The 23,933-nt window shown below is 46.9% G+C and overlaps 1 protein-coding gene across 1 annotated transcript in view; it reads right to left on the reverse strand.

The window, feature by feature from the left end:
- The window catches only part of cacna1c (calcium channel, voltage-dependent, L type, alpha 1C subunit), a 178,111-nt gene that overhangs the window by 130,322 nt on the left and 23,856 nt on the right, over positions 1 to 23,933 (reverse strand). Inside the window, exons 2-3 of the mRNA XM_049009423.1 lie at positions 9,178 to 9,505; positions 6,184 to 6,289 (exon numbers count right to left, since the gene is read on the reverse strand). Coding sequence (XP_048865380.1) covers positions 6,184 to 6,289; positions 9,178 to 9,505 — 434 coding nt within the window. The remainder of the gene's footprint in view (positions 1 to 6,183; positions 6,290 to 9,177; positions 9,506 to 23,933) is intronic.

Here is a 23,933-nt window from a genome sequence, read left to right on the forward strand (position 1 = left end):
AATTACCCAGGTGTGGTTAACCTCCCCCTCCTCCATATGTGAGACGGACTCTACGGCAGGGCCGTGATCACATTTACTCCCCCAACAAAGGAGCGTGCCAAAAGACTCCTCAGCTAGGAAGCAGATGCACGGGGTGTACTCATGTCCCAACAGCTGGAGACCAAACCAACAGAGACCGCAGCCACCCGCCCCCCCACCTACCCAGCCCGTCCCGGGGAACGGCCACCTCTCTTTTTTTTTTATAGCGCATGACACCAAAGGCATTTCTCTGTGGGTTCCATTTCTAGGCACCATTGTCACCCTGGTTTCATTTTCTCATCTTGGAAAGAGCACGAGCTTCAGGAAAGGCGAAGCTCCCGATTGGTTGCTTCTCGACAGGATTCTCCTCGGATTGGTCGAGTCTCAGCAGGCCTTTTGAAGATCTCTAAAATGGGAAGGGGAGCAAGGGTATCAGTGGGTGATGGAAGGGTGGGGGGGGGGGGGGACGGTAAGCAGATGAACCACTTTTACCAGCAAAAATTAAATAAAACACAGAAGGCCGCCACTCTCAAGCCGGCCAGCTGAGAAACATTATCTGGGTCATTCTGATGCAGAGAGAGCCCATTTATATCACACTATAAATACCCCTCCTCCCTACAGAAGCGACTGCAGGAAAGCGCACCTCTTTAGCACATAAAACAGCAGCCACCCCCCTCACACACTCCTGTACACACGCAGAACATCCACCCTGCCCCCAAAACACACACACACACACGTCAGCTCTACCTGGTCCCTTTAAAAATGACATCACAGAGGGAGAGGAGGAACCCGGAGCCATTCCCACGAGCTCGGGCTAAATGGCAGCGTACCCCTACACCATGGGCTGGCACACTCCTGGGGTGTCCTTCAACAACGCTCCTCCAGCAAAGGTTCGCCTTACATGCCCTCTCTGCAAATGGGTCATCAACACTGGAACTAATAAATATATTTAAAGAGGAAGGACGAAGATGGAGATGCAAACAGGGGCTTCCCAGGTCCTCGGTTCGTACAGTTTATTCTGATTTCTTAGATGGAAAGCTGCGATCTACTTCTGTATCGACCCACATTTCTTGCTTGTTTGAATGAAACTGTAGTTTGACACCAGTTAATGTTAATCAAAGGCTGAGTATTAACTAAGCATTTTGACGTTATTGTGTCTCATGCCATATTTATGGGAACAAACCTCTCCCCATCTAGGAGGACTAGGCCCCAGTGACACGGCCTTTAATATTCTTTACTGATATGGGCAGTTAATGAGGAGTATTAGACAGTTTATTACAGACATGTTCCGTAACAGAATAACATTGCCTTTTCTGGACTTCGAATGGGAACCAGTCCATCTGAGATCTCTTCAGACAAACATGTTATGTTTCAGTGACTTGCTTTTATCCAAAATAATGTACTTTTTTGAGGAAACAGGGTCAGATGGAGCAATTGGAGGTTAGGGACAACACTCAAGGTCGAATCAATCTGTTAAACATGGGACATAAAATGCCACAAAAACCCCTGGACACAAGACCAATCACAAAATGCCATGTCTTCGTCATCTGGCACGTCGTTAAACTGTTAAAGGATGGGTTTTCTACCATAAGCTCTCTGCACAAACCAAGGTCCATCTAAAGAGCAGCACAGCCAGTGAACTTCTTCCGAGACCTCCAGAGGTGAGCAGTAATGGAACTCATCAAGCTCTGCAGGTTTCCATCACAGATCTCTGTCACAAAGGCAGTGAAAATAATACTGCTTAGATTTTGCTTCCTGAACCCTATCAATCAGGATTCACTTCCAAACTAACCTCTATTGAAAGCCAAAAATCTAATTCATATCATGCATTTCTCATATTTCTCCATTTTTCAGAATCCTTTTAACTTGATTTTCTTTTATTGCGCTTGTGTTAGCAAGGGGTAAACAATCAATCACGTTGAACGGGAAGGGAAATTTTGCGGTTTTTAGTCATGTGACCGCGAGATGGATGCGACCACATACACACCACCTTCTGCACCACCAGAGTCTGCAAGGGAAAAGCTGCCATTGGGAGCAGGCTAGAGAGCCTGGGAGAGGACTAGTGAGAGCAATCGAGGCAAGAACTGCAGCGTGTGCGCGTTATGGTGTGCTTGCTAATGCCGATCCTTCGTCACTGCTACCACAAAGCTGTTCAGCACAGGGAAAAAAGCAGAGAAGCGTAGGGCTCTATATAACCAATGTCGTATGACACAGGCTACTGCCGTTTTTTTTAGAAACTACTTTATTTTATGGGACTCCCAGTCCATGAGGGTGAGGGACATAAAGAGCCATAAATCCGTCTGGGAGAGGTACCTCATCTCAGCAGCCCTGGCTCACTGGTGTCACCCAAGGAAACCATGTAACCTTGATCATCCAGACCTCCATTAACATTCCGTCCTGTGACCCCACCCCTGTTCCTTACTTTTCTTTTTTATTTCCCCTCTGATCTGTCCCCCCCCCCCTTCTCCACTGGCAACTCTTTCTCTCGCTCCCATCTTATCTCCTGGTATTTTTTCTGGTCATTTCTGAAAAGAAGAGCAGCAACATCCCAGCAAATCTGCAACATCTGTGGCCGATTCAGAGTGACTGTTGTATGTCTTGACTTCCAGGCTTTGAGAATTTTTTTTTTTTTTTTTTTAAATAATGTCAGCCATCACCTACTTCAGGGGCGGGTTGTACAATTCCCCCCCCCCCCAACCCCAGCCCCAAACCCTGCCTGACAATATTCAGCCCAGGATCACTGGACCGGGGGCGGCGAGTCACCTATAAAAACACACTATACATGCTGAGCGCTCTGGAAAGTCAGATGACAACACACAGCACATACAGACTGCTCGCCTGTTTGAACCTTCGCTGCTGCTCCGCCGTCAAACAGGTGGACGTTAGCCCACCTCCCCGCAGTAATGGCAGCCTGCAATATCCCTGCCTGTGTGTTTTTGTCATGAGGCTGGAGGCTCGCAGTGGAACATGCCCAGACTTGGGGTATTATCAAGGCTAACTGGAGGGGGGATGCAGATATCTTTGAACATCGCAGGCATACCGATCCAAACGATCCAGCATTGGCCCATTAGCTCCCAAAAAGCCCCCACGGTGTGCTCAATCCGCTTTGTCTCCCATTCTCACGCTTTCTGCATGGACCCCCCTTCCACAGCCTGTCCTTAATGAACAGGGTTGGAAGCAGGTCACATATTAGCATCCACCGTCTTTTTTTTATTCCTTTTTCTAAGGAACGGGAGAAAAAAAAACAAGGATGGTAAGGTTCTGTGCCACGGTCTCGCCTTGTCTGGATGATGGGCTGTTATTTTTTGGGATTTCTGCCACTTGCATCTATCGGCATAAACCTTTTGTCTCCACGCCGAAAGAATACGGCAGGAAGCACAATAGCCAGCGTCGTCAAAAGCCCGGCCAGTCCTCGCCGCGGTTCGTCAACTGGGTACGGGGGCGGCACTGAGCGCCAGGGAAGCGGAGCATGTGGGCACTGCCAGGCTGCCATATCCATGACAACCCGCCCGAGCGTCACATCCCCATCCGTATTTTTTTTTGTCCCCCTCCCTCCTTTGGTCCTGCCATCTTTGAGGTTCCACGCACAGAGGAATCCTTCACTGGAACCCTCAACACTGAGTGCGGATCTTTGGCTGCATTTCTGAGATTTCAGGTGTGCTGGAAAGGGGCGGGACTTCCGGCATCCCACTTCCTATTCGGAGGATCCTTATTTAACAGAATAAAAGTCCAGCAAACTGGCAGAGTGCTGATTAGCCGAGAATGATGCGGGTGCACGAGGGGTTGCCAGGCGGGTTTCGCCGCACTCCTGCACACCACATGGATAAAAAGCCACCTTTTTTTTTTTTTATAAACATAGCTGTTGAGTCTATAAATAAATAACGAGCGAAAAAACCCAGCTCTTGGTGCAATCAAAAGAAGTAAGATGAGTCATTGATCTGCATAGTCAAAGATAGGAAAAGCAGAAATAGAACGTTAACAGGCCTCGTACCCAGTTTGGTGTTTCACGGCCTCACTTTACCCTTCCACTTAATTGTAACCCTTTAAATATTCATAACACCTATATCTTCCATGGCTATTTACAAAATATGTGTTAGGGCTGCGCTGACGGGTGCCATTTTCAGGAAATTCACAAGACAGCCTTGTTAGCACACACACGCACACACACACACGCACATCCCCCACAGACATCCGCATCCGTCGCTGATGACCACCTGTTTAATTCATTGCCGCGTTATGGGTCGGATCTCCATTTTTCTCAGTTTGCTTTCCTCAGCGTGCTCCGCGCACGGGAATACATAACCACGATACATCCGTGTGACCAGCTAGCTAAATATCACCGTTTGAACTATTTCAAAGCCACGGAACAACAAGCCCTGAAATAAAACGCGGATAAAGTGGAGAGAAGGTCTAGGCCACCCCCTGTGCCATGACCTTGCCCTTTGCCGACGTTTGTATGCTTTTCGGGTTTTTTGCGGGATACCCGTAAGCTTACAGAATTTCCATTTTTGTCATGGACGAGTAAATGCTAGAAAAGCAGGAAGTGTCCCCCGGTGATATTTAAAAGGATCGACTGACCGGTATGGATCTATCTGCTCACGTCGAGCCTGCAGATGCTCATCGATTTCGGCGTGCAGGTCAAACAGTGTCTAAGGATGATCTTAGCAACCATTTATCACTGGACACGGGCTCTTCTGTAATGTGAGCTCGGAGCCAGCGGTCGAAACGGGTCTGAGGAGTAGAACCGGCCATGGGATCGGCTGCCGTTAGTGTTTCTCCTCTTCGGGTGATGAAGCAAGCACCAGGGTCTGGGGCCGTTGAGACAGGGGTTAGCAAAGAGGGTACAAGAACCCTCCGAAGCAGCCCGGGGGTGCAGGAGAAGCAGAAAAGGCAGGAGGCAGGCAACCAGCAGTGAGCAATTCTGCACCCCATCTTTTTGAGGGAAATTAACAGCGCCCATGAGAAACAACACTGACGAAGTGACCCATGACTTAACTTTTGCCGTGAGGAAGATCTCCCATTAGAATGAGTTCTTTGTTTCCCTCATCCCCTTTGCCGCAGTGTGCCCCCGCACAGACACGTGCCCCCGCCACTTCAGCAGGGCCACACACTATCCACTCTCCCTCTGCTGCCTCCCAGATCCCTCCAATACTACTTCAGAGGTCGATGCCTTTCTCTGCTTGTTACCATTTCTGAAGGAAAGACGTATTTTTAGAGTTGGGCGTTCTGTCGAACATCGTTTTGCCAGAACATTCCCACAGTTGCTGGGTTTCCTGTCTGCGTATTGAAGAGGGGGGTAAGGGACATTGCGGGAGGTTACAAGCCTACACAGGACCCCGGCTGCCTACATTCAGCCCCTGAGCACTGGCTGCAGGAAACCCTCTTCTTAAACCATTGGACGTATGTGTACATCTATTCTCATATATGGGCCCCCACCTGGATAAATGAAACACCTTAAAGGCCAGACCACCCCGTTTGGGAAGTAATGCTAAGCAAAACAAATCAAAACAACGAGATAGTCATTCTGGCCCTGTTGATGAGGGATGCCCATGTGACAAGTTATTTATTTTTACCTGGTAGAAGCATCTTTGAAATATCAAAGAGCGGGGATTGGGGGGGGCATGTTTTTCCAGACAAACTTTCTCTTGTCTCCTGTATTGGTATCAACACCAGTAACACCTGAACTGCATGCATTGTTTAGAAAAAAACCCAAACACTGCTATCTGCTCAAAGTGAAGAACTGTGCTGTCACCACTGAAAACTGCACTTAAATAAGAAGGACCAACATTTCAGGGGAGAACTTACCCATTTTCCTTCTGAATCCTACTGGGCCAAATCCTTTCATCGCTCCCAGCATAACCCAAACCTGCATCCCCGAGACAGACTAAATCATTCATAACCAGAAAAAGCAGGAATTTCTTAGCAGTGTGGATCATCATGATTCTGCAGAAGCACATATCCACTAGCTGGCCCCCAACATAACCACAGCAATGGGTCTTCTGGCTTTAAGGAGCTCCAACAGAAGACTCAAAGGAAAAACGGTGAGTCGCTACTCCACCCACAACAGACACAACCGCGTCGAGCCGTGACCTTCTCAATGGCATGCCGCTTGGTCCCCAGTGAAACCGCAAAACCAGCCATTAGTAAAGGACCCTCGTTACTCACCAGGTTGGAGTTTGTGGCGTTGGAGTCATCTTCGGGGAAGGGGATGTAGATAGCTAAGGCCACGCAGTTTGCAAAAATAGTCAGCAAAATGATGATTTCAAAGGGTCTGGGAGGCACCAAGTCAAGGAAGGAACAGACGGAGAACGTCAAGCCAGAACACCCTGTCAGACACTTCCTAACAATGCTATGTAAAACATCTGCTGCGCACAGAAGACCCTGCCAAAACCAGGCCTAATATGTCCATGTAGTAGACAGGATGGTCGCGTGGCTGGCCGGAAGCAGGGAATGTGGGGGAAGCCATCCTGGGGATCAGTGTTTCTTTATTTGAACTCAATGTTTGAAGGTCCTGGCCCCATCACATTAACCTCCAAGCTTCACCCCAACCTTCTCCATGGGGTTAAGCACAAGAACGACACCAGAACAACTCCTTCCGTCATGGCTAGAATGAGACGACTGACCCTAGTTTCCCCATTGTGGATGGAAATCCTCAGCCCCCCCGCCCTGTGCTTTTTGAGGTCTTTTTCGAGATTTGATTTAAAAACAGAAACACACCTTGTCGTCATGTCGAAGGTTGTGTTTGCCGTCACACGTTTGCTCATCTGTCTTAGAGGATAAGAAGAAGCTCCGCTTTCCAGAGCTAATTTCAGATTTGTGACTCATTCCCTAGTTCCCCCCTTTCTACAATGACACTGCGTACCAGGAGCTGCGGCCTTAGCACTTGTTTCCAGATACCCAGGGCCATGTTCAGAAGCCTGAGGCTGCAGGATCGCTTCTGCTCAATGGAGGTTCTGAGTGTCCGCTTGGCTCCGTCACAGGTGAGCCTTAGCTAACAATCCTGTTCAGTGAACAATCCACATCAGTTCCAGATCAGGGTAGCTAAATAAACAGACCTATGAATGAAATGAAATCAGATTCTGCAATGTATTTCCGTTTGCTCTCCGTGGTAACTCTCACAGGTGCATGAGCGTAGCATTCATTACTGTAAACAGCCATCTACGAGCTAAAATGCACCTTAAAAACATAAGACGCAAAACTGCTGTGACCCTTCAGTGAAACTGATCTAGCATTTGCCATTTTGCAGCATCCATGTAAAGATCAAATATCATGTTTACACTAATGTCATTTCGCATTAATATGGCAAAGAAGTAGTTCTTCTTTCCAGGTCAGGTGGCACTCGCTCCAAAACAACATGGTTACTGTTTGAAAGCCACAAATATCTTCCTGCAAATGGCTAGGGGTAAGTGCCAGGGAGGATGACCAGGTGGCTTGAGAGGTAGGTTTCCTAGGTGTGGAGCCCACAGGGGCCATGTTGGGTTTGTCTGCTCGGAGACAGTGCCCGACAGCGGAATCAGGCGACAGAGGACCGCGGAGCGCTCCAGCGGACCCATCTGACCTGTTGAAGCTTGTTGGCATGGCAACACTGACAAGGAGGAGAGGAGCTGTGAAGTGGGGGCAGTCTCTCTGAAGGCTGAACTATTCGAGCAGGGTGGGGAGGTGGCTTTACAGGTGGAGAACATCGATGTGGCGCCCAAAAATAACTGTCACATGACATTGGAGAGGGAGAGAAAAAAACAGTCACCCTCAGAAAACAGCAGCAATGGAGGAAGGGATGTTTCCACAAGTGATCAATGCTTCCTACCCTTAATTCTCCCAGTTAACCATTCAACCTGATGCCTTATTTCCCAGACGGCTATTTTTCACCGTACGTCTTTGTTGGCGCCGTGATGTAATCATAAAGGTCAGAGGTTGAATGGTCGAACGGGGCCATAATGTCCAATCAATCGTGATGGTCTCCACTGGCCCCGTGTGGGAGGGGGCAGGCTTCTGGGAGCCACGGGTCTTTCATCAGAGGTGACGTACGCGCCGTTACCTACAGTGTCACACATCCTCCACTGCTTCCATCCATCCACTCTAACGCACGCTTAAAAATACTACTTAAAAATATTGTTACCTTTAACAGAAATGAATGTCAATTTTAGAACAGGAGTGCGGTGGGGGCGTGTGGGGGGCTACGGCAAGCAGACGGGCTGTCCCCAATCTTGTTGATGCGAAGGAAGGGGGCGTGATCTCGGCGTGCTTTACACGGGGTATCTGCTGCTTTGTGACTCACCCCCCCCCCAACCTGACGCCTTCCCTCTCTGTACTTCTGATTCACCTCCCCCTCCCAGCTCACACATGCTGGGCACGCCGCACACGAGCCAGACAGATCCAGCAGTGGATAGCGATGACGCAGACCCCCCCCCCCCACCCCGACACCTCGATGAGCCAACGAGGGGCACGACAGCCGCTTCGTGGCTTTCCCATGGCTTCCAATTCGTTTTTAAAATAATCCTCGTTCGCCTGCGATTCTAGTCCGACATCAGGCCACGAGGGAAGCGCTCAAAAAAGCAAAGAGAGAGTCGCACTAAGAAGCCACTTCCATTTCCAAGCTCCATCCGGCTTGATGTGGCGACATCTCCGTGGCGACAGCGATTAGCAAGTCCCTCAAATAAAGATGACATGTCACTGAACCGAGACAGGCTCCCGAGAGATCCAACACGGACCTAAATTCGGGCGAAGAGATGCTCACAGTCCCCATCAGGCTGTGACCCAGAACCCCCTCAATCCCACAAAGAGAACGCCCTAATGCCAAGTCTTCCGACAGCATACGAGACTGTCGAGCTCTGGTCGATGAAACATTCTGCCATCCATGTTCATATTCACGTGGCTGTTTGATGTATTTGATCAACAATTTCCACATTATATATTAAAACAATAACATATATTGCCATTTCCTGCATACTTCCTATTATATTGTTGCACTCTTTCATTGCTGCTGCTGTGGGACTTTGCATGCAAGTTTTTCCACTTGCTTTTGATAACCAGCTTTCAACTTACGTGACAAATGAAGTGATGTGATTTGAAGCGAAGAGTTCTGAAAGGAATGCGCAGACACAGCGGCCTGTTGGTAGACACCCCCACCCCCACACCCACGCCCCCACCGGTGAAGGATACTTCCACTCCACGATGCTGATGCAGGCGCGTCGAATGGGGTTCTTGAGGGTGAGGCAGAGCAGGGCGCGTGGGGGCCGTGTGACGGCCGTGCTGGCCTGCTTCTTGGGTTTGCTGTAGTGCTGCCGCTTGCGCTGCGTGGAGCTGGCCGTGGAGATGGGGGCGGCAGCATTGCCCATCAGCTTGGCCTGCCGCGCGGCGTCGATGGCCGCCTGCCAGGAGAGTGCCGCCCCAGGTGTGGCAATGTGCTCCGGGGCCAGTCCCACCACCGCATGGTCACGGTCGTTTAGGCTGGGCGGGGCCGCGAGGGACGGGCTCGAGTAGTTGGAGCCTGTGGGAGGACAGATAGCGTCACGCCACTAGAGAATGCAGTTTGCGCTGCCTTCCCTTCCTAAAATCATTTGAATTAAGAAATATTTTCTTTGGCTAAATAAAACAAAGAATATGCATATAAACTTAACACGGATCAGGTCCCCTGGATTGTGGTAAAATAATCACATTGGATACATCCATCCATCCATCCACCTTCCAACTGCTTATCCAGTGCAGGGTTGAAGGTACTTTACACAAACATCAACTCAAGTCAACAACCAAGACCAACCAAAAAAAGACACAATGCCTGTCACTCAGCGCAAAGAGAAACAAACCGACCCCAATTAACAGATCACTGGCAACAATGCTTGAGTGATATGTAGCGTCTCCCAAAGGTCCTCGCTAAGAAGCCTGAGCTCAGAGTTAAGGAAGCTGTTTTAGCCACCTTCCGAGAACACCCAATTGGAAGCCCGGTCTCACTCGCAGGGAAGTGATTTTTCATCACCTTCAGGAGCGACCCAATCAGAAGCCTTGTCTCAGAGCCAATGAGTAGAGAGTCATGCAAAAACCCTGTTATTTCCTCAACAGTTGGTGCAAGGGCCATAGCAGCTTGTAGAGCAGCACTGCGAATCTCCCCCTAATTGTCAATGTGTACGTGTCTCGGCGGTGTACATACTGTAATATAAAAGAAAGGAATACATTTGCATAACATTGGCAGAGAGGCACTCTAATCGCCAGGAACACGGCCAACTCGTTTGATTATTTCCGAAAGCATATACAATGATGCACCCACTGCGTGACATTCTTCTCACCTGCTTACTCAGCCCATCTTTATTTACCCACAAATTCGACCTCCAAACAGAAATAACGTGGACTTTTGCGACCGGAGAGAGCCGCGCGTCAGCTTCCGCAATTAGCGGCACATAGTTGACCATTAAAGATCGGGCCGGTCAGATTTACCTAACCTGCCTCTGCTGTGTTATTATGTGTGACTCTGCTGCGAACCCACTGGAAGCCATTCAGCTATTTCTGACAGTACTGTCACAGAGAAAGAGAGAGGGAGTACAGTAGTGGTTCAGACCTCTACGAAACACCCTCTCCTACAGGTGAACCCAGACTCTCACCAATGCTCAGTGAGTGACAACCCAGCACACCAGAATGACTTGGCAGACTGCTCTGTAGTCCTTAGGATCTCCCACACCAGCTCCTAGATTGCAGGAATTCAGCAGTGGTACCCCCCGCAGTTTTGTCTAATGACTGCAATGCTGATTTGAATGCGACGGATAGGTTCATCTGAACCAGGTCTTCAGAGGTGATGCAGAACTCCAGCTTCTTCACAGGCAAAAACGTTTGGTAAGTCTTTTAAATTCAACCATGTCTCCCAAAAATACCAGTTACACATGCCTCCCTACTGAAACCAAACACACACTGAACTACTGTACAGTACAGAGCGTGCCCTGCCCGCGAAAATGCTGTCTCATTGCTGAGTAATTAGGCAGTTAGAGGTAATTATATATATATATATATATATATATATATATATATATATATATATCGATTTATGTGTTACTTTATCATCTATAACTGGTTCCAGTCTAAGAAACCCCTAAATTACATACCGAAATTTTACATTAACCCATGTTGTTTTCCTTGTTCCTTGTTCATGTTGTTAACTGCAATTGTTCTCTGGAGGATCTGATGCCACTTTTGGTTGCACTTTTATCCACAATGCAGCATTACTCCTAAATTATTCTTTGCTTGACGTATTTCACCACAAACATGTGGCAACATAACGAATATAAGAAAATTATACTGTGCAAAAGCTTATGGACGGTAAATTAGATCAAAACGAAGCAAAGAGACGCACTGTCGTATATAATATTCGCCATTTAACAAGGAGTTAACAAGTAGCTGCTTGATTTACAATCGCTGCTACATATTAGTGGTGTAACGGTTCTGAAACCAAGGCCGAAACCATGATACAAACATTCTTGATCTCGTGTCACAGATCTGGAAGAGGAAACCGCGATATCCTCCCCTGCCAGAACCCCAACCCCAACCCACTGCCAGGAGCACCCTATTCAATTACATAACTAACATTCCAAAAATCATTTTCTGTTTCATAATTAACACTATAACACATGCAAAGCATGAAATTATTAATCAATTTAATGCTAGGGCACGCTGTATGTTTTGTAAATTTTGCACATTATACCTGTTTTATCGTCTTCAAACTGTGTGTGTCATGTGACTATTTTGGGCCAATCATGATCGAGTGATCACACCTGCGGTAAACGCCAGGCTAGTCTCACTAGCTCAAGATGGATAATAACTGTGAGACTGCAGGCACATGCATGTCAGCAATGTGGGAACATTTTCATTATATAGTAGAGCATACCATTTTTAAACAATTTTTTTTTAAACAATTTATTTTTCTTTTTTACGTAGTCATTTTATGTGATTTAATTCTAACATATTCTTTAGCATTATTCTGTTTAGTGTTCCAAATCATTGGTTATTAATCAAACTCCCATTTCCCATTTTTTTAATTCACCCCCCCCCCCACCCCCCAAAACAAACAAGGTGGTATGGAGTAAACTCAAAAATCGAAGTGTGACCCAAACCGTGGATTTGGAAAATCGTTATATCCCACCTGCATATATGTTTACAGGGCGAAGAAAGCTCACCGTTCACAGAGATGCATTACTACGTACACTATGCCCATTTTATGTGCTAATAATTATTACATTTCTGGAATCTGTTCACAGTAAAAATGGTAGGACACAAAACAAGAATGAATCTGGAAGAAAATCAAACAGTCGATCTAAATAAAGGCCTCACTTTTAACCAAAAGTTAACTGAAAGCTGATGCAAAACTGTCCATCTCAAGAAGCAATTAGGGGCAGATAAGGGCAAATAATACACTCATAATAAAAAAAATGGCCACAGCCTGTCTAGGACAAAGCTGTTTGGGTCTTTAACTGCTAAGCGATCTCTGTGTGGCAAATGCCAGACACATCAAACGGGACTCGTCACAAAAAGGCCAGTACAAAAGCCCAGATCTTAAAACATTTACGCACATCTCATTGGTGAGAGCTCTCCCTGGAATGGGAGGAGATTATTGTCCAACGGCAGATTCATTAAGTGACAGTGGCCTCTTAACTAACTTTAATGGGTGGCGTACTCACTATAACAGGCGCGGTGATCTGGCATTTTACAGTGACATTTTATTTCCTCGTAAGGTCCACCATGCGGGCATGCAGCACGGCTGAGGGTTTCGCATACGCAGCCCTCTCCGCCGTGAGAAATCACAGCACTGCTGCAGGTTTGGGTCCAGGATCTGGGTAACAGTAACCAAAATACAATATGGGATCGTTTCAGTGGACCCATTGCATTTGAGGAAATTAAACCACTTTCAGATCGGGGTCTTTCATCATCACCTCCCGAAATCCAGCCCATCTCTTAAACCGCTGCAGAAAAGCTGTAATCTGATTTCATCCCCCGCGTCTCGCGTACCTGGGCCCGACACTCATTATTCTCATAGGTTCAGAGATCCTCTTCACCGAGGTGGGTGATGCTGTCTGAATTTGCTGCCACCTCACGGACACATGTGACCAACCAGGAAAGTCCTTCCAGAGAGAGGCCTCTGCAGACTGAGGCTTATAGAGGGTCGGCTGCTGTGGACTCTCCTGCCCTTATATCAGTCTATGCACAGGCCTTCTTGGAGATTCACCACCTGGTTGTCAGTCACTGGTGAGGTATGGGGGATACGTAGCCTTTTTTTAGCAGCATACCCTTCCGTATCGTCTCATTTCCTTCGTGTTGAGCCCAAAGCAGCAGGAACAGTGAATCACCATCAGGGTGGGCAGGTCACTGCATCTACAGGGTCAAAGGTTCAACAGAGCACTCATCCACTGCCAGTTAGACCAGGCTTGATTGATGATAGTCTTTCGGTATTCACCAAAAACTTCCATCCACAGCAGCTTGGGTGGTGTTAAAGTATAACAGGGTACCTTCGAATCTTAGTGTCAAGATTCCTGTGGGGGAGAGCGGTGGCTCAGGGAGCAACCCCCCCACACAAATTTTATTGTCAAGTGTGCAAAATACTGGAATAGCACTACTTTTGAAAATGCTATCAAAACACTGGATGCCATGGTATAATGTCGGGATGGTATGGTGGTATGGAAAAGTCAGATACTGTCTAAACCTCCTTTTATGCCACTGGATACTGTTTATGGAGAGAGGTGGCACAGAAACAGCCCTCGTGACATCTGGTGGACTCTCTACAGCGACCATCAGCTGTAATGCAGGTCAGCCGCTGCTTGCTGATGGACAGGCAGCTGGAGGAAGCCTCTCTGGGCCTCACCTGTGACCCTCAGCCTGCCAGCAGCTCAGAGGAGCTGGCTGCTGGCCCGCCCACAGACACCGATCTCTGTGACATTCACTTCCCCGGAGAAAAGCCAGCATGTGAGCGAATGCGCGAGTCGCTAACAAAGAGGTGGGGGGATAGTTTAGCTGCTTATCAGACACTTTGCATGCAAGCCTTCAACGGCATCTTATCACCTTACTCAGGCTGCATTGGGAGTGTACTGGGAGGCCATTAGCAGAGCACTGGGCTCTTCCCGTTTCCACACCACCCTTGCCTTCTGACTTCTTTGTGATGATTTATTGCCATATAAATTGACGCAGCATAATGCTGCAACAGACTGTAATTGTAATTGTAATTGTTACTGACTGTAATTGCTCTGGTTTCTCATCGCTACTACAGCTTCTGTTAAAAACTCTAGAGTAATAACTAAGAACGAAGCTAATCTAAAAGTAATTGTACCGGAATGAATGGACCCCCAGAATCTCATTTCCACAGCACTGGCCATATACTGGAATCAGATGTACGGGGGTCATCAGGGGCACCTTGAGTGGTTCAGCAGGTTATGGGATCTGTGCCAATATCCAGAGGGTTTTGGGTTCAAATCCCATGGATAGCTGAATTATTGTTTTGGTCTTGTGAGCTTGAGCAAGGTGCTTAACCCCAACTGTTCCAGGGATGCTGGGTGTTCCTGCTCTTGGAACCTCATTTGCACGTCTCTTTCTGCTAAATAAAAAATATATAGATCACTCTTAACCAAAAGCCTGAGAATGGGCGTCCGAATCACTCGACTACTGAGACGGCCCCGACGAGATCGATCACGAAGTCAGACAGCAGACCGACAAAGAGGACGACAAGTAACAGCAGCAAGAAGCAAAACGTGCGAAACCAGCGGCATCCTGTGTCAGATCCTCCTGCCGGTGGATGCAGTGAAGAGTGAATGAGCTGACCGGCACCTGCCGGACACAGCAACGCCCCCAGGTGGTGAGCTGTAAAGGGTCTTTGGACTGGCTGCACTGGCTGCAATCTTCACAAGTGCCAAACCCAGCAGGTCAGAGACGAATTAATTGGACCTATTATTTCCAAGCAGTAGGAAGCTATTCCCTTCCAGAAGTTGAACAGAAGTTCAAGCCATATCTTCATCCAGATTGCAGAGCATGGATCCACAGACACCTGCTACTGGGCAAACAACATCCATTTGCCTTCCTGCTGAGGAACCTCTATATAAACCAAGGACAATATGATGCATGTTATTCAGCCTCTTTAGGAATGTATTGCTTATTCGGTAATACAAATGATATCTAGGTCACATTGTTTGTGAAATACAGCATTACATTATATACCATGGATTAGATTATACAGCAGCTTCTCAGATCACCCGCTGATCAGCGGTCATTTGGCTCTTCCTGCAGCCAGGGCTCTCTCAGCTTGTAGACACACCAAACACAGACGCAGACTCATTCGAGCAAATCTTGAGATGTCCCTTTCAGACGAGCGCTATCAGATGCTTAACCTGATATTAACAGTCTAAATGAATGATTCATTCCCAGCCGAACAAGGCCAGGAGCCCTTGAAAGCAAAACAGATTGTAGTAGAAAACAAGCACTCAAAAAGAAAGAGAGAAAAAACCAAGACGCTCTACTCTACAGCACCCAGGTGTGACGTAGGGAAAGAAAAATAAAAACGTTAAGTAAGGGAACCACAAGCATGTTGGCATTCAATGGGGACTTGATTAAAAGCTTGCCAACTGCTACCGTCACACCCCAGCAAGCACAGGCAGGAACCCTAGACAATACAGAGAACGCAGGTCTTCTCCAGCAGCAGCTGATGTTCCATCGCTTAGCACGATGACGCAGACGTCCAGGACCCTGCTTTGGTGGTCATGGCTTCGCCTGTCGCTATTCTATTCCTTAACCAGTGCATTTATCCAAAGCGGTTTGCAGCTTTAACCCGTTGATACAGGCGGAGCGAGGTAAGGACCTCGGCTCAGAAGCAAAACCGCAGAGCCCCTCTCAGCACTTGGATCAGTCACCTTCAGGTTCCAGATTTAACAGTGCTTAATCACCGTGTCCCCTGCTACAAGGGTAAGCAATGCTGCTGGTCAAGTCGCAAATTCACCGAAACAACAGGAATTTATCTTGATTTAGTATTCTGCTCTACCTCAAGGTTTAATTGATTAAATTAATGTGGAAATTCATACAGAGCGTGGCCAACGCCTGTTGTTCCAGGTGATATTCTGTGTTTAACTGTTAGCAGTCCAGAGAAATTTTACTGTTTGGAACAGAAGAAAGGAAACTTCCCTTGGTGGCACACAGACTGATGTTTTGCCCAATTCTAAAGAACAAAATTAGTTTGGAGAGACAGAGAGAGAAAGACAGGAGGAGAAGCACCACATTTTATATACACACACACACACACACACGTCCAGATTCAGTATAGTAAAAGGAGTGGCTGAATCTTTCTTGTCAAACATATGTGAACCATCGTGACTACAAATACCAAGCATGTTCATGAGAGTGTAATTCCTGTCCACTACATGCCTGTCAATATACACGCATCGATGCTGACTCCGGTGAAGGAGTTATGGCCCTAGTGAAGGCCCAGTGATTCAGATTAACCCTCAGGGGAGCCGGGGGGAACAGGAAAGCACAGTCAGCCTCCCTTATCTCATACATTTGCAACATTCTCATACTGCCACCTATAATTTCATGCAGCAGGATTTTTAGCGAAAGTTATTGCAGATTGCCTTGCTTAAGGGGTGCAACCCCTCCCCCCAAAATTATTATAAAGCCAGCCAATGAAAATTCAGGCTGAAATGGACTCAATGCAAGATCTCAAACTAGTTCACCAATCTCACGCTGTCCCTTTAACACAAAACACTCACATAGGGCTAACTCCTACACTGCTAACCCTAACCATAACTCCTACACTACTAACCCTAACTTGACAAAAAGATTATCCTGAAAGGTTTTAACCAGCACAATATTTATAATGTTTTAAAAGGGAGGTATTCCTTGATCACAATATTTACGAAGAAATAAATGTTCAAGGTCTTCCTAAAAATATGTATTGCATAATGAATTACACCATTATCCTGTCTGAGGCTCACTTTTTAAGTATTTATCTTAAACACACACACACACACACACACTCACATGCAGATGCACGCACGCATGCACACACACACACGCACACATGCAGATGCACGCACCAGCACACACACCACACACACATACACACACACGCATACACACGCACACACATGCACACACACACACACACACACACACACACACACATCAGCACACAGCCACGAAATCATTCTCACACAATAATTACTTACAATAACTGCTTTAAACATAAAGCCTTATAAGAAGAGAAAAGCACAGCTACTGTAGCTAGAAATATAAAATTCAAAATGGTATGGATTATTGACAGCGTTTATCGAACTGACACCAGGAGAAATATAAAAATGTCTGAATCCTGGAAATATTTGAAGTGATTAAAGCAAGCATGCATTTTGACATTTTAAAACCTTCCTGAGATTCTGGGAAAATCTACAAAGTGTGATGTGAATTGTCACCCCATGGCTTTGTGCATGTAGCCCGAGTGAATGTAGTGCTGAATGAGGTTCGATTCTCAGGGCGCTTGTGTACATATGTTGAGTGGGCGGTGGGCCATTTGAGGTGCCATCCCCTAGTGGGGCATCGCCACCACCATGCCATCTGCTAATCAGAACAGAGTTTCTCCAAACTCCTCCCCTCTGAGCCAATCATGTGGCATAGCCTGGGCTCTCTCGGCCAATCCCTGTCCAGGGGTGGCCGGAACTGTGTCAAACTCACGGGTACCGGGACACCTCTGTGGTAGAACACAGACACATGTACAAGGTTAGACAGCGCATCGAGGGAGATTTTGATCAAGACAAGTAACACTGATTTTTTTTATCCTTCGAATTTACTGTAAACACCCAAAGAAGAAGAAGAAGAGAGAGCTGATTACTTCCACTTGTGGTAATAACACTGCACCGAGATTTGGTGATAGTATTTTAATCTTCCGGGTATGATTTGCATCCATAGAACAGCAAAGAGTGACCATTGCAGGAGCAAAAAAAAATAATGATCAGGGCCCCAAATATACCAAATATAAGATTATAGGATGATATGGAGACACAGCCCGACAAGGGTCATACGCTGCCAGCAGAGGGCATGTCAGTTAAAGGGCTGAGCTCCTGATAGAGAGGCGGCTGACTCAGGTCTCTGGAGGTTCTCTTAATGTCTGCATCCTAGAGCAAACTAATTAACCTGAATTTCTTCAGTAAAAATATCAAGTAGTATGAAATATATTAATATGAAAAAAATACTTATGCGCTACTGCTGCCCAGCAACTAAGCAATAAAGTGCTCCACGGCATGTCCTGAACGTCCGGGCCTGACCAGGTTTTGCAATCAACTGCTATGCGTTTGATTGCGCACGCCCCTGAATGGGACTGGGTGAGAGACTGTCGACCATGCTGTCGCCCAGTGAGGCATAGCGAATCGCATTTCGGCGCCACCTGCCCCTGCGATACGCACCCGAAGTTGTAACCCGGCCCACATCTGAGAGTAAGCGCCTTATCCGAGCAGGCCGCACTTCCTCCCAGCTGGGTTATTGCCCCACATGCGGCCGTGTGTGATGAAACTGGCGAGTTAGCCTTTAGTCCAGGTCTCCCTCATGGGGGAATCAAGTCTCTCTGCCTCTCTCTCTCTCTCAAGCAACAGTGCGTGTCCTGAAACGCTGCTGCCATAGCTCCTCAACATCAGGCCGCGAACCACCCCCTGGCCGTCCCTCACCCCCCGCCTCCGCCCAGTGGCGTGTGGTGGAAACGAGCCATGCAGTGAGCCCATTGGCCATGAGGGAGAGGGATATCAGCTCGAGCCGTGCGAGCAGAGCCAGATGACTCAGTTGGCGGCCAAGAAATACAAACACATATTCACATTAAGCGTACACACACAGGAGAAGAAAAATGCTAGCATGCGCTAACCCAGTAAAACAGCTATCCTTACAGCTACATAGCAAAGAGCTGCTGCTGCTAACCATAGAATGGTCCGGCTAATTAATGAAAACGCAATAATATTATGTTATTCATTTAATCTATTTCATTGCTCCAATAATTTAACACGGCTGGACATTTCCATCACTGTCTTCACTAAATGTATGCGGCCTCTCGCTCATCCGGTAGGCTGAGAGTGTCTGGCTGAGCTAACCCTCCACGGCAAAGATGCGTATCCTCCAACTCTGCTAACCCCCGAGCGAGCAAGAGCCATGTTTCCTGGCTGGCGATGCTACGCTAACTGCACGTGCACGTGTGATGTCTTCTGCCTGGCAAGCCGGGTGTAGCTAGCATCTACCTGGGAGATCGGGATAATCATATGGGGGACTAGAGGTCTGAGCTGACCAGCTTGGCTCTGGGGGAAAATCTGCATGATACCACACAAGTTCCAAGTGGAGAGAAAAAATTAATGAATCACACCTGATTGGCATTTGCATCTGAGCTTAAGGCAGTCTGTGGGAGTGTTCGTAGGACCACAGATTCAAAATTTAAATCGGAGAGTGTTATAACATTTAATGACCAGGGTTGCTCTTGGTTTTTTGTACAAGTTCCTTAAGCGAAGCAGGGTAGTGGATGAGGGACAACGAGGAGGGGTACGGTGCTGGCTAGGCTTGACTGGTCTTATACTGCAGTATATTTGCCATTTTGGATTTACCACGGTATTTTCATATGAGGAGTGCTGCCGGTAAAATTTGGCTGGAGAGTAGCAGTAAAATATGGAAACCTTGCCACCAAATTTTACCACCACATCATTCACGAGTGTCAGGGGGCTGCTGTCAATTTGTGGGAGACTCCCGGAACTTGTATGTCTGCATTAGCTCAGTATTAGTAGCATTAGCAGCATGAGGCACCATTAGTTACTCATAAGAATTAGTGACCAGCCATCACTCGTTACTAATGTTACTAATGCTTGTACGGAAATTCAGGAGCAAGCCTGGTTGCTTCAGTGATTCGCTTATTGAGGTCTACTCTTCCTCCATCTCTGCCCAAGACTATGGCAGCAATGAAATGAGGTACAAGAATATTCTCCTTCCTCTAAACATCTCAACATCCATTATCATGTTCCCAAACAGCTTCTGCATAAATATTTACGTTGGAATGCCACCATGTCTGCCATCATGTTAGTGCTATTTTAAGTAGCCTTTGGGTCTGCTGGGCAAATTCCACGCATTGGGCACCGTATAAAATCCGGATCACCCTGTGCGAAGCAGAGATATGGGCAGTTACACCTGCAGAGGGCATCAAGACCCGTGAGAGACAGGCGGAGCTACTGTTTCACTGCTGTGTTTAGGACCAAAACTTTAATTGCGGGCCATTAAAACTTGAGTCATGTGCAGCACATCATCTTCCTTCTGGAGGAGTGTTTAACTCATCTTTCGCCCATTTATATGATCGGATGTGTCTCTGGAGAAGTTCACGTCAGGGATCCTGCCCAGGGATATAGCGCTGGGTTCCTAGCTGGGATTTACAGCCAAGCAACCTTCAGCTTACACACGTGTCCACGGTTGCCAGTAAAATTTGTTGCCCCCCTCTCAGCCGGGCCTGTACCCCCACCGCTGTGACCTTGCTCACACCTGCCAACTTTTTTCACTTCGGAATAACCGAATTTGCAGATAATTCCCAACTTCGTTATTTAACGATCTCATCCAGAATTAATAGATGCTAACACTAACCTCTGCCCCGCTGTTTAATCACAGCACTGGGTCACTAATGCATCAAACAATGCCATGATTTGGACGGCATTTAACAAAAGCCATTCCAGGTTATTATGAAATCCCAAAGTCTAGACACAAGGGTCGTACCACAAAGAGGTGAAATATTTCTCGTGGACGTGACCGGAACAGATACGGATGGAACAACTCAGGGCATCGCCACTCCGCAAAGCTATTCCCAGCAGATGACAGTCCCCCAACGCTGCTGATTAGAGTGCGTTTCACAGTGGGAACATGACGGATGCCTTTCGGAAACGGGTATACTAAATGCCCGGGAATGTGAGAATTCTCAGCACTCCAATAAACAAACCAAACTCCATACTGTGACAGATGACAAATGCGTGAGCAGAGGAACCGGCAAAGGCCTGGATCTGCCTGTTTTCGGAGGTGGAAAATGCAAGGATGACACTCCCTGTCATAACGACAGTCAAGCCGCTACTGGCTCTCGGGGCCACCTCCCTGCACCCCCCCCCACAACCTTTTTAATTATTAAATTTAATCAAGTCTGAAACACCAAGCCTAATCCTTTCTGTATTTGACCACCTCTCCATTTACCAGACTAATTACCCGATTTCTTTTAACATGTCACATTTCATATAATCAAATCCAACATATTTATTTTTTAATACAAAGCCGAGTAACTCTGCAAATTATTTGTCGAACTTATCTCTATTAGTCCATATATTTGCAGTAATTCGGTAACATTTTTTTAAATAGCCCTTATGCACATATAATAATCCACATTTATGCAAAGGATTTACTGCTTTAATCAATCGATTAATGAGGGAATAGCATTGTTAAGAAGGGCATGGGAAGAAGAGTACCCCTAATTTTTTATTTGCATTTATTCACACTCTCCCCAATAAAAGACCTTTGTTCTCCCAATATCAAACTCTCTCCAATGCAATTGACAGTCATCCTGGATTATACTGATGATTATAGATGAATATTACAAACTTCCTAACTAATCCATTACACGAATGAGGAAGTCTTCTGAAAAACTCCACCCATGCAAATTGATGTATTTACTCAGCCACAATATCCATCAATCCATCCATCCATCCATCCATCCATCCAAACACTTTTCCAAAACACATTTACAGTACATTTACATAAAAAGGCAGTTAAATTTCTTGATTTGTCAGATGTCTACAATGTTACAGCATCGGGCATGAGTGATTACTGTTATACCCTTATGCACTATTAATGACAATGAAAATTTCAAGTCGTTCAAATTTGGAAGAAATGTTAAAAGTACAAAACGGCTGCAATACTTTAGCCCTCTTGGAGAGACTGCCGTTTAAGATTAAAACTTGAGGCGGCGCAGCGGTTAGCAAGGTTGCCTCACACCTCTGGCACCGCCGTTCATTTCTCCACTATGTGTGTGGAATTTTCAGGTTCTCCTCCATGTCGCCGTGGGGTTTCTTCCGGGTTCTCCGGTTCCCCCCCACACACATTCCAAAAGCATGCTGAGGCCGATTGGAGCCTAGAATAAGTGGTTACAGAAAATGGATGGATGGATGAAAACTACGGGGCAAGTTGCCAAATGCGATGTCGCAAAATCGTAAATTGTTATTAATAAGCACACGAGATGTGTCCATGTGCTCAGGGGACGCGGCGCAATTAGTGGCAGGACACACGGAGTTCATGGTCACATGGGTTAGCGCTTAACTGCAGGCTGCCCTCTACACACCATCCCAGATACCTGGGACGCCATCCAGGCCGAGCTCCCTGTTCCTTCTCAATGCCCGCAGCTTCAGTGACATCTTTTGGAAGGAAGAGCTAAACAGAGCTCCCGCAGCATCCATCCCACCTTTGGCTCCAGCCTTCAGCAGTCAACCAGGACTTTTCAGTCCAATGCGTTCAGCCTCCGAGTTTGGTAGTCAGGCACTTCTCACCCTCCCACGAACACCTTAGCTCCTCGGAGAGCCCGCCCTGGACTTCCAGAACCACCAGAACCAGCCTGGACATCCAGAATTTCCCCACAGGCTCCCACCACTGTAAGAACTGCTCAAAAGATTCTTGAAGCTCTTATCAAAGATGAAGCAAGTGTGTTCAACACTAGCAAAAAAGAAAAATATGCAAGGGGCAGGGGAGGAGTTTAATTGAGTTCATGCTTAGCCATTTCAGAGAGGAATGGGCAGGCGCTGGGCAAAGGCGTCCCTCTCCCCATCTGACTCAACAGTCCGCAACTAAGTTTAGGTTCCCCCAGGAACCCAAACCTTCTTCAAGGTTCCTCATTTGCTTTTCTTTTTTTTTTTTTTTAAAGGCGTCATGAAATAATTAATTGCTATAAGTGAAATTAATTACGTTAATTAGATCAGTGTTATTTTGGGCAGCTGAACAACTGATGTCCTGGAAGCAGAGGCAAGGTGTGTGTGAGAGTGTGACCCGCTCTCCACCACCCTGCAGGGGATGACCTCGGTGACCCCTTCAGGAAAATGGGGGGCGGGCCTCTGGCTTGCTCTGTGTACATACATCTGGATGTTCGTGTACTTCCCTTGGAGTAAACTGGGGAAACATTTGAGGGTCTGCACCCCATATCTACCCCTAAACAAAAGGTACATTAGCTTAAATGCAGGGGCTTAAATACAAGAAACATGTAGCTAAAAGTAAAGAATGTGCGGTCTGCCGACCGTCAAATGTCTAGTTTTCAAAGGACCAGCGAATTCTGTACATCAAAGTCAGAAGATATAGAGGAAAAAAAGATCAAACATTTTAATTACATGTGTCATCGGAAGCTGGGGGGGAGAACATGGGTAATTGTTAAACCATCGTTTAACGTCCTACTATTCTGATTTCATTAAACATTTTAAAAAGCAGCCCTAATCGAATCAATTTACAAGTTGATACATTGTCTCTGACATCTAATGGAAAGATAATCATACAAGAAAAAAAAGCACTGAAAAATATGCAAGCATCGATTTGGCACTCCCACTTCATGTTGTGTTTAAACCCTGGCATCCATTTACAGCCAGAATATGGGGGCCTTTGTTCAGTCCCAGAACAGGCCTTTGAAGCACATTGCCACCTGACAGAACCACATGACGCATGTGCCGTGACAGGGGCAATGGCGTAGGCTGTAGCTCAGGCTCCGGCCCCAGCACGAGGCCCCATGCAAGCACTGGGGGATCCTGAAGTACTGATATTTCCAAAATGTCTCACTGTTGATACCTTCTGACGTGGGGCAGATAGGTTACAGCCTGAGACATGTGACCAAAGATTTGTCGTCGGGAGGGAAGGGGGGCATTGTACTCTTTAGTGGGGGGGGGGGGGGGTGT

Source organism: Brienomyrus brachyistius, chromosome 3, assembly GCF_023856365.1.
Source record: "Brienomyrus brachyistius isolate T26 chromosome 3, BBRACH_0.4, whole genome shotgun sequence".
In the NCBI taxonomy this organism is placed as follows: Eukaryota; Metazoa; Chordata; class Actinopteri; order Osteoglossiformes; family Mormyridae; genus Brienomyrus; species Brienomyrus brachyistius.